Raw genomic sequence first — 15,269 nt, 5'->3', positions numbered from 1 at the left:
CCTTGGTGAGCATGAGAAACAGACCCCAAAACAGTAGTGTATTTACAACCATACATGAACAGATGGTTACTCAACTATGGACACTTTTACTTTCCCAAGGGTTAATGTTTACATTTTATAATTCAATTATTTATTTATTTAATTTATCTTTTATTTTGTCATTTATTTTTTACTTTGAAAGAAATATATACAAAAAAGTGTGCAATCCAAATTCAATCTTAAAATATGTAAATTAATCAATTAAAGTGCCCATAGTTGAAGAAACACCTCATTACATTCCACAGTAAATCAGGACATGGTATGTCTTGCCAGTTTATGTCACACACCAAAGTATAATGTAATTGCGTCAAATTCAAACCTCAGAAGTAAAGGTGCTTTGGTATAGAAGCAGAGCCGAGTGCATCTTCTTCTCCTTTCCCCTTCCAGTCCATTCCAGTTCACCTCCATTGCCCAGCTCATGTCCTTATGAGCGACTGACAGCGCATGCACATACACAGTCTGCTATGTATTAAAAAACGCATTTTCAGACTAGTACATTGTACTTCAGCGGTCTGTGATTTTAGAAATGACATTGAAAAGTAATTTTTCATGTGCATTCAGAAGGCAACAGTCATTTGGGCCACTTCTGAATGGTGATGCCAGCATGAGAAACAGCTTCGGCAAATTTACAATCCCCCTGCCTCATAAATTTATTTCTCTCTCTCTCTCTCTCTCTTTCTATTGAAGTTTGCATGCACATTTATTCATAATCATGCAATTGTTTGAGGTCATGCCTTCCATTCCCTTGGAAAGAAAACAATTTTAATTATACCAAAAAATGTTAACAATCTGTGTCTGAACCATTTGCACAATTAACCACATTTGTAAAGAGTTTAATTGTTATTGGTTGATGTCAACATTTAAGAATGTTATGATAAGAATGTTATTTGGTCCATTAAACTGTATGTCTGAAACAGCTAAAGCAGAACTATCATTCCTGTAAAATACTATATCAGGGGACATGTGACATCAGTGACCTCAGTCTGATGACATCAGCAAGCACATCTGTAACTCTAAACCTTACAAAAGATGTGACACAGAAATAATATGACCAGATGGATTTTGTGCAGTAAAGATGAAAATAACAGTTACTTGTTGAAGTAATGGTGGTGTGGTGAAAAAAGAGATTATGATGCATAGAAAGAAAGTCTAAAATTACATGTGCTCATACGCTGTTCTATAGATAGAGAGAGAAAAAGAATGGATGAAGGACAAAGGAGTGTTTATTGATTATTTTAGCAGTAGTAGTATTTGTGCTCTGATAGTCTGTATATTTGAACATGGTTATTTTTAGAGAGCCTGAGACGGGAAGCAGTTGTGTGAGGTGACAGCCATAGATCTACTCCATCTCTAAAGACACTGGCTGGAGATAATATGCCCTGAGGGATTTTTTTTATGATCATTTTTAATGTTTTTGAAAGAAGTATCTTGTGTTCACTAAGGCTGCATTTATTTGACCAAAATAGTACTGTAATATTGTGAAATATTACAATTTAAAATAGCTGTTTTCTATTTTAATATATTTTAAAATGTAATTTATTCCTGGGATGGCAAAGCTGAATTTTCAATTTAAAATTACTATTAAAATGATTTCAATTACTCCAGTCTTCAGTGTCTCATGATCCTGATTTGGTGTTTCTTATTACGCCTGTATTTTTCGGCGCCTATGTTTACAGATTAGAGCATTTCACACTGAGGTGGCTTGGCAGAGCAGAAGTGGCAGTGCTGCGATCATTTCAGCGCCAAGTCTATTTGTATTTTTGCTGTGCCGCTTATGCTGAATTAAAGCCACAGAGCATTGTTCTTGGTCAAAATGCAGTTAACATGAAAAATAACAAATTTCAGTAAGTGAGGTGTTCCCAGTTTCACGGTCACCGTATGACATTCAGAAAACTAAACTAAACGAAAACACATTATTGCCAGGTACATCTTAACTTTAAGATTAATACAAAGTTCTGTCATGAAACTCTAGATGGCGCAGGGCAATAGATCCTTAACTCAACCTGCTTGTAATCACATCGTTATCTATAGGGCACAGCTGATTGGTTCCTGCTGTATCAGTAGCCAATGGGCTCGCATACTCAACCTGTGAAAGCACAATGGGCACTTGCTGCTCCCGCTCTGCATACGCACTGCTTGCACGTCCAGTGTGAAACAGGCGTTATCACTTCTTAATATTTTTGTGGAAACCATGTTAATTTTTTTTCTTTGATGTCTTTTCTTTCTTTTCTTTGAATAGATTCTTTGATGAATAGAAAGTTCAAAAGAACAGCCTTTATTTGAAATAGAAATCTTTTGTAACATTATAAATGTCTTTACTGTTGATGAATCGTTAACACTTTACAATAAGGTCTCCTTTTCTTAACACTAGTTAATTCGTTAACATAGACTAACAATGAGTAAATGTATTTTTACAGCATTTAATAATATTTGTTAATGTTACTTAATAAAAATGTTCATGTTAGTTCACAGTGCATTAACTAATATTGTTTATTGTTAGTCAATATTAACAAATTGAAATTATCATTAGAGTTGACCAAATGTAACCATTTAGGAATCAATGAAGAATTGATATACAGCACATCTGAAGTAAATTATGTTCTCCTAAACTTTTCCACAAAACCAAATAATTTTGTTTATGGTTTTTGTTGCATCGTTTTGTCCACATATGTAGTTCAATGCCTTGATATTTCGATAATCTAATCTAGACTGTGGTTCCCTGTGAGTGCAGCTAATGAGTTGTGAATTCGCTATCAGGGTGGGAAAGGAATTTCAGATGTGGGTCTGTTGTGTGGTGAAAACACTGTTAGATGGAGCGGTTAGGTCTCCCACGCCCCATCAGAACCTGCCATGTACTAAAATGTCTGCATTGTTTTCTGTGGGTTGGAGGAAATGTCCATCTGACATCAATCTCCATGCAGTTACTCTCCCGTAGAGCTAACACTTCCTGTTTGGGAATGTTTACAACTGTCAGGATGGCCATTATCCTCTGATGTCATCAGACCAACTGCCCTTTATCAGACCAGGACACTCTCCCCCCTCTGCAGTGAAGGAACAGAGACTTTTGCATTCCGGTTCCAGTCAGGAAGTTCACAAAAGTGAAAAAGAGAGGAAGTTTTTTAATCAAATATTTCTGGAAAGATAAAAAAGGATGTTGCATGTTCATCCAATATTAGACAAAGGTGATTTTAGATATTGAATTATGCATGCTCATTTCTTTTTTCTTTTTTAATTCACATTTTTACATAAATTACATTTACTGTCATCCAACATCTAATTTCTTAACACTGTTAAATGGAATCAATAGCAAAATAAATATCCTTTTTTTATATATTGTACATTATAATGTTATGACTTGTAGCATTTAAAATGATTGATTTTAGTTAGTGTTTTAGTTGTTATTTATTTGGACAAAAATGTAATATAATTTTATTTTCAGCCGCAACATGAAAATAATGATGAGCTAGCAGTTTCAACTGGAATTTTAATATCGTGCATCCCTTTAAAATTTAAGTTTCAAATTAGTAAATAACATAAAAATGCCAGCTATTTTACTGCTTTTCTTTAAATTTCATAAATTTCCTTGAAAATAAAGGAGTCTGCTTTTTTCCAGCAGCATCACCCTGCTTAAAGAAATCACATGCAGCCCATGTTCCTTTCTCATCCTGTCGCCTTGCCTATAGAACTGCCACATATATACACACACACACACACACACACACACACAGCTTCACGCTGCATTCCCTCTCACACACACTTCCTGTCTCTCTCTCTGTCAATAACCAGCCAAGGAGCATGTGCGCCGTAACCGACAGAGCCGCACCTTTCTGGTGGAGAATGTCATAGGAGAGCTCTGGTCTGAACTCACTGAAGGTAGAGTCTTTGTCTTCTCACACACTTTTCTTTTAGTATTTTGCTCCTGCTGTTTCTAATGCTGCTGTCATAAGTTAAGAAAGCCTGAAGCTCTTGAGAAGGATGCACTAGTCTCAAATAGCTAGACCTTTCAACAAAAAAACAGACCTCGACGCAGCTTATTCTGGCTAAGAATCATCCAATCAGATATGAAGAGACTGACTCGCATTACAGTATGGTTTGTTTTTATGCACGGATGTGTATAGACATTGTGTTTAGAATTTTAGTCTGTCCAAAAGTAATAAAGTAAAGTAATCCCTGGATGTGCCAGACTAGATGCACCCTAGCTGAGAGCATAAGGAAGATGCTTAGTTTGAAAGCCCTGCTCTGGTGAACCCTGACTTATTCTGCTGTCTGAATTAGCAGTTGCTCAACCGTCAGAATTGCCTCGGCAAACTTTGCTATTCATCACTGCTGGAATAACCTCCATGCAAATTAATGTTATTCAAAATCATTCCAAATTTCACTACATTTTCAGTGTTAAAGGGATAGTTCATTCAAAAATGGAAAATTGTCATCATTTACTCACCTGAATGTTGTTCCACGCCTGTATGTTTTTAAGAAGATATTAGTGAGTAAATAATGATAGTTTTATAGTAAATATAGTAAATAATATACAAAATCTACATAAAACTTTCATTCCAAAGACTTCTATTTGAAATCCCAACCAGTGAACCCTAAATGTAGGTCACCGTTCCCCTGACACCGTGCAAAAGCACTTGCCGGACTTTTCCGTCACTCACATCCAACATCTGCAGAGAGTTTGTGGAAAAGTATAAAATGTCACCAGACAAGATGTAGATCCACTAATTTCTTTTTCCTGGTGAGCCTCAAATGTTGTTTCTGCTGCTGTAGGTGACCGTTATGTGGTGGTGGATTGTGGAGGAGGGACAGTGGATCTCACTGTGCATCAGATCCGGCTGCCGGAAGGGCACTTGAAGGAGCTTTACAAAGCTTCAGGTACAAGACACAACTCTTATGACTGGTACCTTGAGATTCACATTTAGCTTAAAGAAGCTTTTATTTAAAAGATAACTGCTATTCTTAAATATGTAATAACTGAAAATCTTATTTCCAATCATCTGAAGTCATTTTCATCTTTCCATCCTCTCCGTAGGAGGCCCGCACGGCTCTATCGGTATAGATTATGAATTTGAGAAGCTCCTATGTAAGATATTCGGGCAGGATTTCATCGACCAGTTTAAGATAAAGCGTCCGGCCGCCTGGGTGGATCTGATGATCGCGTTTGAGTCTCGTAAGAGGGCCGCAGCTCCTGACCGAAGCAACCCGCTGAATATTAACCTGCCCTTCTCTTTCATTGACTACTACAAGAAATTCAGAGGACACAGTGTGGAGCATGCACTGAGGAAGAGCAAGTGAGTGTCTAAATGTGGCTGAAATCACCCATGATCACAGTTCAGTCAGGTTGCACCAAACACAGATTATTTACAGGCAGTTTCGTCATTATCTATCCACTTTCATGTTGCTTGAAACATTTGTTTTTTCCCCCTTTGGAATAGCTGCTTTTTCCATAAAATAGAAATGCATTGTGATCAACTGGCTATCAAGTTTATTTGCAACTTTGCTTGATTCAAATAATAATTTAAATATCCATATGCATTTCTAAAAAAAAAAGTTCTTAATAAATTATGAAATAAATAAATATTATTATTTATACATTTTACTTTTCATTATATCCTATGTGTGTGTATATATATATATATATTTACTCAGGCTTGACATTAACAACACCCGCCAAACGCGGGTGGATTTCAGCATTGCCTTGTAAAGCAGTCACTCCTACTAGCCACTTTGGTGGGTTGAATTTTATATATAATAGCTGTACCTATTTAAAAGACTACAATTGCAAAATGTATAATAAACTAAGTGCCAAGGTAGTGTTGTCAGAAATATCGATTTTTCAATGCATATCGATGCTGAAATATCTGAAACGCTTCCAATTTTCCACAGAATATATACACTATACCAGCTCTGCTTTCTCACTCTCTCATCTCTCCGACAGCGAGTTGACACACAAACCCTTCTCCCTTCACTCGCTCATTTCATTTACTCCGGATGAATATTGTTGGTGTTACAGGACTTGAATTTTGTCGTGGGATTGCACTTATTACGCATAATTTTACTCATTCCTGCAGATTTTGTCGTCACACCCAAAGTGCGCACACATAAAGCCATCTCTAAATTGAGTTTGTTTTCGCTGCTTATTGCACTTAAAAAATCAAATACACACAAAATAATGTCAAAATGCCTGTCTTGGCGAGTATTCACAAACACAGTCAGTTATGTTTTAAGTGAATGTAAACAGTTGAGAAAGAAAACGTGTAACAGTATAATGGATTTGTGCGTCAAATTATGAGGTGATATTAAAAATATCTATATGGCAGTTTTTCCCCATTATATTGATTGATGGCTAGTGAAAATGCTGAGTGACTAGTGTGGTAGATTTTTCTTAAGTACCTGGAACCTAATTACCTGGGGCGTCTCCGGTCGACACCCAAGCGTCTACAGTCGACACTTAATAATCTTTATACTCTAGCTCTGCGTCTACAGTCGACAACTGGCTTCGAGTTCGACGTCTCGTAACTAGTAACTTTGGGAAACTTCTAGCCACAGTGACTGGAGAGCAAAAAAAAAAGAGCAAAAAGTTAATGTCAAGTCGTGTGTGTGTGTATATATATATACACATACATACACACACACACACACACGGTATATATATATACACTACACGGTAATATACAACAATTACCGCAAAGGCAGAGAGTCAGTAGGAAACAGTCCCCAGTTTATGGCAATGGAGAAAAACATATAATGGAGAAAGTCCTGCTGACTCTCTGACTTTGCGGTAATTGTTGTCTGTCTCTTTTGAGGTTGGGCATGTGTGACCTACAGCCCCTGGAGAGTTAATCTGTCTATTCATGACTGCTGTCAATACCGTATACACAGGCTTTCAATTAGCCATCATGCCCTGTATAAAGATGGCCAAGTCAGCTAAATGAATACCATGTTTGTGTGTGTGTGTGATTGCTGACTATGTGCTAAACACTCATAATTGTGTTTGATGAGGTGAGGGGGGGGGGAGAGTGGGCAAAGTTAAAGTTATAATTGTATGCATCCGGCTACAATATTTTTACATCACGGCCAAGCAAAAAGATTCTCCGAAAATGACTTAAAATAGTAGTCTTCTAAAACCAGTTATAATGGCATCAGAATCTAGTTTTATCATTCTAGCATTTTTTTCAAAAATGTCATGCTGTTATATTATTTAAGAGTTAAATTTATTCTTTCCTCCTAACACAGTAATGAGGTAATCAGTCAAGAGCCATGAGCAAGACTACTCTAACTTGCATGTTATAGATTTTTAGCTCTTATGTCTCTCAGGGGACAGTTTTTCCAACAAGCAGGCGAGTCATGCATCTCTGAGCACTCGTTCAGCCCTGCATCACACTGCACTGCGCTGCATTATGGGAATATGTGCATCTGCTTACTGGAAACCACAGCTATTAGCACCTTTTATAGCAGTGTAAAACCTTATAACATAAACTCAATAATATCAGGTGTCTCAGTAGTCTTCTATATGTGAAGAAAGCTTTTAAACTGCACCGAGGCCAAATGAGGACACTGTTATTATTTATTTTCAGTCTATAACTCTCGCTGTTTCTCTTTTTGTCTCTCTTCTGCAGTGTGGACTTTGTGAAGTGGTCTTCGCAGGGAATGCTGAGAATGAGTCCAGATGCAATGAATGCACTGTTCAAACCAACTATAGACCACATTATACAACACCTGAGTGAGTACTCGCCCTGTTCTACTGGAACAATGTGCCACTAATACTACTAATACTCTCTATGAAATTGATTTTTTTTCTCAATTTTGGCCATTAATTATAGCCAATTAGCATTACAGTATAATTGAAAACTATCAATTTTTACATTTATTAGGCTTTAAAAAATATAACGACTTTTAATTTAAGTGAACTTAAAACAATATTCACATAAACCCATTATAATAAATGTCACATTTACCTGCCCTTCAATATATCAGGGCTCAGTTTTTTCTATTGGCCCAGACAGATCGGTTCAGATTTTTACTTGCCCTGTCAAAATGCACAAAAAGTTATTGTTTTCATTGTTTTTGACCCATGTAACCTTGTAAACAGTGCTTTAAGATTTTCGGGTAGGTCAAACAGGTAGGATATATACAGAAATTGAATAAAGTTATCAAACACTTCAGTCTTCACTGCATAAATCATAAATGACATATAGATTAATCCTTATTAAAACTTACAAAAGTTATTCAGTCAAGAGCAGCAGTTTCTCCTTTTCTTTTGTTCTTTGATTATCCTTAATGACAGACAGCAGCGGGTTTATTAGGCTCTTTGACCTGCCGCACATGACATGGATTTGACACGTTTCCTCACAACTCTTTATGTTCATTTAAGACTTCATTTAACTCATTTAAGACTGCTTGCGAGGAATACCCGACAAAACAGGCGTTTAGGCATAATTTTGTTTTTTTTGTCCATTCAAGCGCTGTGTTAAGCAGCTTTCAATGCGCACAAGTCGTGTGTCACACCGACAGGAGATTCACAGATGCACCAACACTGCGTTGCCGTCTCATTTGTGTCTTATCGCGCTTGAATGGTTTAAAAGCTTTTGCATGAATAAGAGTGTGATCATGTTGTGTTGGAATGGAATCAAAAGGCCAATTCACACTGCACCAGCAGACACCGTCCAACGCCAACAGACATTTGGACGGTGTGTCAGTGTGTTACCCGTCACCGTCTATTGGCGTTGGATTGAACATATACTGTAATCTGGTGATTGTTCACTTTGGTCGGCATCTTTCAGTGCAGTCCGAATTGGCCTATAGTCTGAAGCTAAAACATTGTAGTCTGTGTTCATCATACACTACGTAATTTTCTCTGCCCAATATTTGCAGATTGGCAATGATATTCGACAGCTAGCATTGACTCCTCCTGACTGCAAATTGGGGCAAAAATCTGGGCAAAAGTTGTGTAGTGTATTCCAGCCTTGAGTAGAATCTGCAAAGCTGTATAAACTAATGGGCCGTTGGAAAGCACAATTAGGGCATGCGTTGGCCCAGTCAGGGGAGTCTCGACCATCTGCCCAAAATACTCCAGCACACACAGAACTGGGTCAGAACTCAGTCCCACTGCTCTCATGTTGGTTGAGCACAGCTGTGATCTGTTCAAACAAAAACTACAAGCAGAAACACCCCGGCCAATGAACTGAATTTTTGGCATTTTGATGAAAACCGGAGGAATGTGTAACATGCAGTGAGTTCAATTGTTTTGTAATAAATCTTGTAATGACGTTTGTCAAAATCATGTTTCTCTTTCTCTCCCTGCTTTCGTTCTTCTATATGTTCTCCAGCTGAGTTATTCGACAGGCCGGAGGTGACAGACATCAAGTTCCTTTTCCTGGTGGGTGGATTCGCAGAGTCTCCACTGCTGCAGCAGGCGGTTCAGAATATGCTTCAGGGCCGCAGCCGAATTATTATTCCGCATGATGTGGGCTTGACCATCCTCAAGGGGGCGGTGTTGTTCGGCCTGGATCCCAGCGTCATAAAGGTGCGGCGCTCTCCGCTCACTTACGGCGTTGGCGTCCTTAACCGTTTTGTAGAAGGGAAGCACCCGCCTGAGAAGATGCTTGTGAAGGACGGTACGCGCTGGTGCACCGACGTTTTCGATACGTTCATCTCTGCCGATCAGTCGGTGGCGCTGGGTGAAACGGTAAAACGCAGCTACACGCCGGCAAAGCCGTCACAGCAGGTGATTGTCATCCACGTATACTGCTCAGAAAAAGAGTCTGCCATTTTCATCTCAGACCCAGGTGTGAGGAAGTGCGGTACGCTGAAGCTGGATGTGAGCGGTACCGAGAGTCCAGCGGCGCGAAGAGAGATCCAGACGCTCATGCAGTTCGGAGACACGGAGATAAGAGCCATGGCTATCGATGTGGCGACCTCTCGCAGTGTCAAAGCTAGCATCGATTTCCTTAGTCAATAGAAAAAGATGAGGGATGAGTAAACGACACTGCAGAAACTCAGTATTTTAGTCATGTTTTCCAGTAAAATGTCCCAACATCCTTAAAACAAGATCCAATTGTTACTTTTAAAATTGCTTCATTTTTTTTTTTTCTGAAAGAAATTAATACTTTTATTCAGCAAGGATGCATACGTTGATCAAAAGTGACAGTAAAGACATTTATAATGTTACGGAAGATTAAGCAGAACAACTGTTTTCAAGAAATGTTCCTTGAGCAGGAAATCAGCATATTAAAATGATTTCTGAAGGATCATGTGACACTGAAAACTGGAGTAATGATGCTGAAAATTCAGCTTTGCCATCACATGAATAAATTAAAAATGGTAATAATATTTATATTTTTACACAATTACAGAAAATAAATGTTTTACTGTATTTTTGATCACATAAATGCAGAGACTTTTCAAAAACCCCAAACTTTTAATCGGTTGCATATTGAATTACATTTATTTGCAAATTGTTTTATTTTCTTGTTATAAACATTAACCACTAAATTGTAGATTTATACTTACAAGAAACAAAAAACTACAGGGTAATAAAAATAAAATGGTCTCATGTCTCATGCAGTTATGCAGGATGTTTAGATATTTTGACTGGAAAACAAGACAAAATACTGATTAAAATATTTTTTGCAGTGTAGAAGGATAGAGAAAAGAAAGAGAAAACTAAAAATAGAGATTGAGCAAGAGATGAAGTTTGTAGGTTTGGAGTCTCAACTAATACACCATGTTTGCTGACTTTCCATGTGACATTCGCTTGAATAACTGTGCCATTCGTGTTCTTTTATTCGGTTATTTCATTTTCCAGAAACACAACTGGAATCAACTTAAGAAAGAAATTCATTTTGAGTTCATTCTGTTCATTTTTACCAATGCTCTCTCTTCATCTAGACTCAGTCCGTTATTCTCTGTATGCTTGTATTACAGTCTATTTGTGTATTGTATTGTCTGGCTATGGCTATTTTCTGCACAGAGATGCAAACTCTGCATGGATAGAGCCAAAATACAGCTGCGTATTGCTAGTAGTGCAATTTGGGATAGCACATTGTATTAACTTAGCAAGTCAAGTTCAGGTTAAGGCAGCTACATCAGTCTTATACTCACAATATAACATTGTTCTCTTACGAAATGTACTGCTTTGCTCTGAAACTCTGGCCTATTACCTCCAAGGCCCAGTCCAGAACCAGTTCATTCATTTAGGTTACAATGAGGAGGAGGTAAAGCAGATGGTTTGGGCTGCTGGACTGGTGACCAAATTGTTAGTCTGAAACAGAAACTCGACTAACTTCAAGAACGGTACCGGTACCGCTACACATCACAAAGGTGCTGATGTCCATGACAAAATTACTGTCAGTTTTTCACACTAGTGCTACGCGGCAAAACAACATAAATCTCATATTTTTTGTTTGTATTGTTCTTACGTTTCATTATCTAGATTGTGTGTTTATTTTATGCATGTCAAGGCATTTTAGGAGTTCTGGACACTTACATTGACTCCACTTGGCAGAAGTTTAGGGCGCCATTTCGTTTGTCCCAAAATGCAGCATATCTTTTCATATTGTTGGTCAGTATGTCGCTCTAAGCGGAATGAGAAAGCATAAATCCTAGAATGTGAATTTAAATCATCATTTATTTGAAGTGGCAGCGACAGAGCTGCACCTACAACATGATTTGAAAGGATAGCCATCGCTATATGCTAGTTGCCTTTAATCCTGCTCTTATAGAAAGAGATGCCACTGATTTTTTTTTTTTTTCTTCTGTTTTTATTTTGTATTTTTATTTAGGAGATTATTTTGGAGTATATGTGTCAAATGAAAATGTTTATTTCTGTATATACAGTATTTAAAGATATTGTACAGATTTTTAGCATTGTTTTAACATTAGCAGCTTTATGAGCAGTGTGTGTATGCAGGCCTTAAGAGCACACATTCTTTTTTCCACTCTCACCAGCCTTCACATGGATAGTAAATTCAGATTTTACCCTAATCCAAACCACAAAAACTGAAACTTAATCCCATTCCCAAAACCATAACCCCGACCAAAATAATTCAATTTTAAACTCGCTTTTGATCTTAACCCTAAACAAACCTGTTTCCCAATCTCATATGCGGCTTTGTGAATTGCCTATGTTGCTCTATTTTTAGTATCACAAGACTTGAAAACCTTTGACCTTAAAAACTTTACTCGCAGTTATCATTTGAAATAAGACGTGTAACATTGTGGAATATTTTGGTTTGGGGAAATGAGGTGACTGATAGTTTATGGTGTGTATGTGGTCAAATCTTATTCTGTAGATGATACCACAAATCACAGGCAATAGTTGTGCTTTAGGTTTGGAAGATACTGAGATAAATGCAACACTAAAAAATGAAAGCAATAAAGTTTTGCAATGTGACGTTCCACATTTTATTCCCACTTGCTCCATCATGCTATTCTGCCAGTGTGACGTCCGTGTCAAAGCTTCAGCTGCAAAATTGTAATGTTGCTATGAAATTGTATTAATTAACATTTTTAGATCACTGAGGTGAACATTTTCATAATTTTTTCACATGTTATTTGAAAGTCAGCATGTGGAACAATGTAACGGTTATTTTTGGCGTTCCTGGAAAAATATGCGTCAGCCAATTGCTTTTCTATAGATTTGCATAGCAACGTAAGACAAGAAGCGCCAAATCATTCTTGCACAGGACAGTTAAAATATGTGATAATAGCACAGATCCTGGATCAAAAACATGATGGATCAAAAGTTTTTCTCAAATCACACCGAGCATCTGCCAGATTGTGAATAAAATATCATCAAACAATGTAATATCACTGAAAATGAAAAATAGCAAGCAACAGACTAAATGCTAACGCTTCTCTAAATGTAATCTGAATTTGCCGCTCATGTGATTAATTGCAAATAATTGCATCTGCTCTGCACGATTCGCATGAGTGACCAAACAAACATTTTTTTCTTTTTTGGTTAGGTTTATTTAAATATTCTATTTTAAACAAAATGGATAGTAAAACCTGAGCTACCACAAATCACTCTCTCATCATTGGCTGTGCAAGGCGAAGGAGGGATGTCATCATGTGTAATATATACATTACACACAAAGACATACACCTTTACAAACATGTGCAGATTTGTGAAGTAAGCACACCTTTTTTGCTCTGAGAGTAGTGATGGGGTGAATGTTAAAAAATAAAATATTGTTCTGCTGGTTTAAAGTTTTCCTTTTGTTTTTAACTTGTTTTGCACCATACCATTTCATGGGCAGCTTTGCTATTATTATTATTATTTTTTTTATTGATTAACACAATGTATAGCCTCTTTATAAAATGTAGTTATTGCTATGATATGCTTGTAAAATCACATAAAAAGCACTATCATTTTGTTCTTTTGTTTTTCAGTTTCTTCACTGTGTCTAAAGTATTAAAATGCTCATCCCTGTTGGGGCGGCGTTTGCTAAAAATTCACTGTGAATTTGATTTTGATAGCTTTTTCAGCATTATTTTTATTTAACTTGGTTTAGCTAAAAGTGGACCAGGTCAAAGGGTGTGAAAAAACAAAGGAATTTCACTGTTTGCTAGATTCTGTGCTTTAAATGCTTGAAAGTCACCTAATCATTCACTTAGATCCAAGATGGCTGCTCACCCCTAGAGCCGACGCTGTGTAAACTCACAAACTATACCTACTGGGTTGTTTTTAATTATTGGATAAAGTGTCACTGCTCTTGCCATATGCACATCAAAAAAGATTTGCAACTGTATTTCAATCAATGCCAAGTACCTACTAACAGCCAAAATGTCATCCAATAAAAAGTATGTGTTATTTCAAAAAACGGCAGAGTTGAGTTCCTTGTGTATGAAATGAGTGACCTTGTGCTAAAACATTCTTCTATTTTAAATGTGAGAGGGGCTAATTCTTCAGTGAGATTCTTTCTTAAGAGTTAAAAATGTCATTATTATTTCATGAAATTTATATTTAATTTTTCTTAGATAAAAACTAAAATCTGCCAGACACTTTAAAGGCATAATGAACGCATAAATTCCATTTATGAATGGAAGAAAATGCTCAATATAGTGGCAAGAGGAATGGAAATCCCACTTGAAAATCGCTCGTTATGCGCATTAATGGAGCTTCCGTATTGGCATTTTATGCATAATTTCAACCCAAATTCACAAGAAACTACCAATTTTACGAGGTGACGATTTCATGTTAAAACATATGAGATTTGTGCAGAAATGTACATTTTTAGAAGAAAAAAATTGACCATTCTTATTTTTTATGGAATTATTATTAATGATGTAACCATGCACATCATTTTATTTTAATTCATGTTTGCTCATAATTAAAGTAATTTCCCCTCCCTCTTGCAATGACATCTTTTCTCTGATGACGTGTTTACTGGTGTGAGAGCGGGACGAACTGTTACATGAGATCACAGCAATAGCAAATTTCAACCATCTAATCATCCAATCATCTTGTTATGAAAATACCTGACATGGCTTGAAGAACAGATAAATCATATATCTTTGCAGTCGTGTGTTGCAATCATGTGTTTACTGTCTCCAAAACGTCTTTATCTGCGTGTCACTGTTACAGCAATCTCTGGAAGCTTTATGTAAGGGACTTCCTGGAATGTCACATGATGTGCCTGTTCATCACGAGTGCCATTTGTGGACTAAATGTGCATACAGCACCCCCAGGCTGCCAGTTTGAAATGAAAACACAGTTCATCAGAGTATCCAGCGCTCATAATTATTACATCGGTGCATTTTGGGTCAACTTAAATGAATTTATAAATATTACTCCTCTGTATAATTTTTGTACACATATGGGAATCTATCAATATTTCTCCAAATCTGCAAAATTTTGAGCTAAAAACCCAGAGGAGTTTTTTTTCTGAATGGGAGCGGCTGATGATCATAATTCATATTAAAGGGATCAACTTATTTCATTTTCATAACTCCTGACACAAATTAAGACTAACTGTTAAGAATTAAGAATAACTGTCACTATAAGTTTATCAAGGTATAATTACATTAAATCTAACAGTAACTTTAAACTAATTTTTAAAAAAAAGGATTCAGTGCGTCGGCATCCTCGTGAAGGTTAACAGGATTTGAAAAAATCTGGATGCTGCTCGTTTGAACTCTGACACACTTTACATCACCTGTTCAAAGCAATTTCTAAATGGTAAAAAGAAAATTAAAATATTTTTGCTACCTTTTGAAACATCCATAGA

The 15,269-nt window shown here is 36.8% G+C and overlaps 1 protein-coding gene across 4 annotated transcripts in view; it reads left to right on the top strand.

Annotated features, from left to right (window-relative positions):
- Window positions 1-13,862, top strand: part of hspa12a (heat shock protein 12A) — a 38,572-nt gene extending 24,710 nt beyond the window's left edge. For 2 of the 4 annotated variants that reach the window (XM_084096071.1, XM_084096072.1), the window contains exons 8-12: window positions 3,826-3,912; window positions 4,807-4,911; window positions 5,069-5,327; window positions 7,656-7,759; window positions 9,366-13,862. In XM_084096071.1, coding sequence (XP_083952197.1) covers window positions 3,826-3,912; window positions 4,807-4,911; window positions 5,069-5,327; window positions 7,656-7,759; window positions 9,366-9,997 — 1,187 coding nt within the window. In that variant the 3' untranslated portion in view covers window positions 9,998-13,862. The remainder of the gene's footprint in view (window positions 1-3,825; window positions 3,913-4,806; window positions 4,912-5,068; window positions 5,328-7,655; window positions 7,760-9,365) is intronic. The other 2 variants (XM_084096073.1, XM_084096074.1) reach the window with 1 other exon arrangement.
- Window positions 13,863-15,269: the final 1,407 nt, after the last annotated feature.

This window comes from Abramis brama (assembly GCF_963993115.1).
Source record: "Abramis brama genome assembly, chromosome: 21".
NCBI lineage: Eukaryota > Metazoa > Chordata > Actinopteri > Cypriniformes > Leuciscidae > Abramis > Abramis brama.
This window is presented reverse-complemented; position numbering and strand designations above follow the sequence as displayed.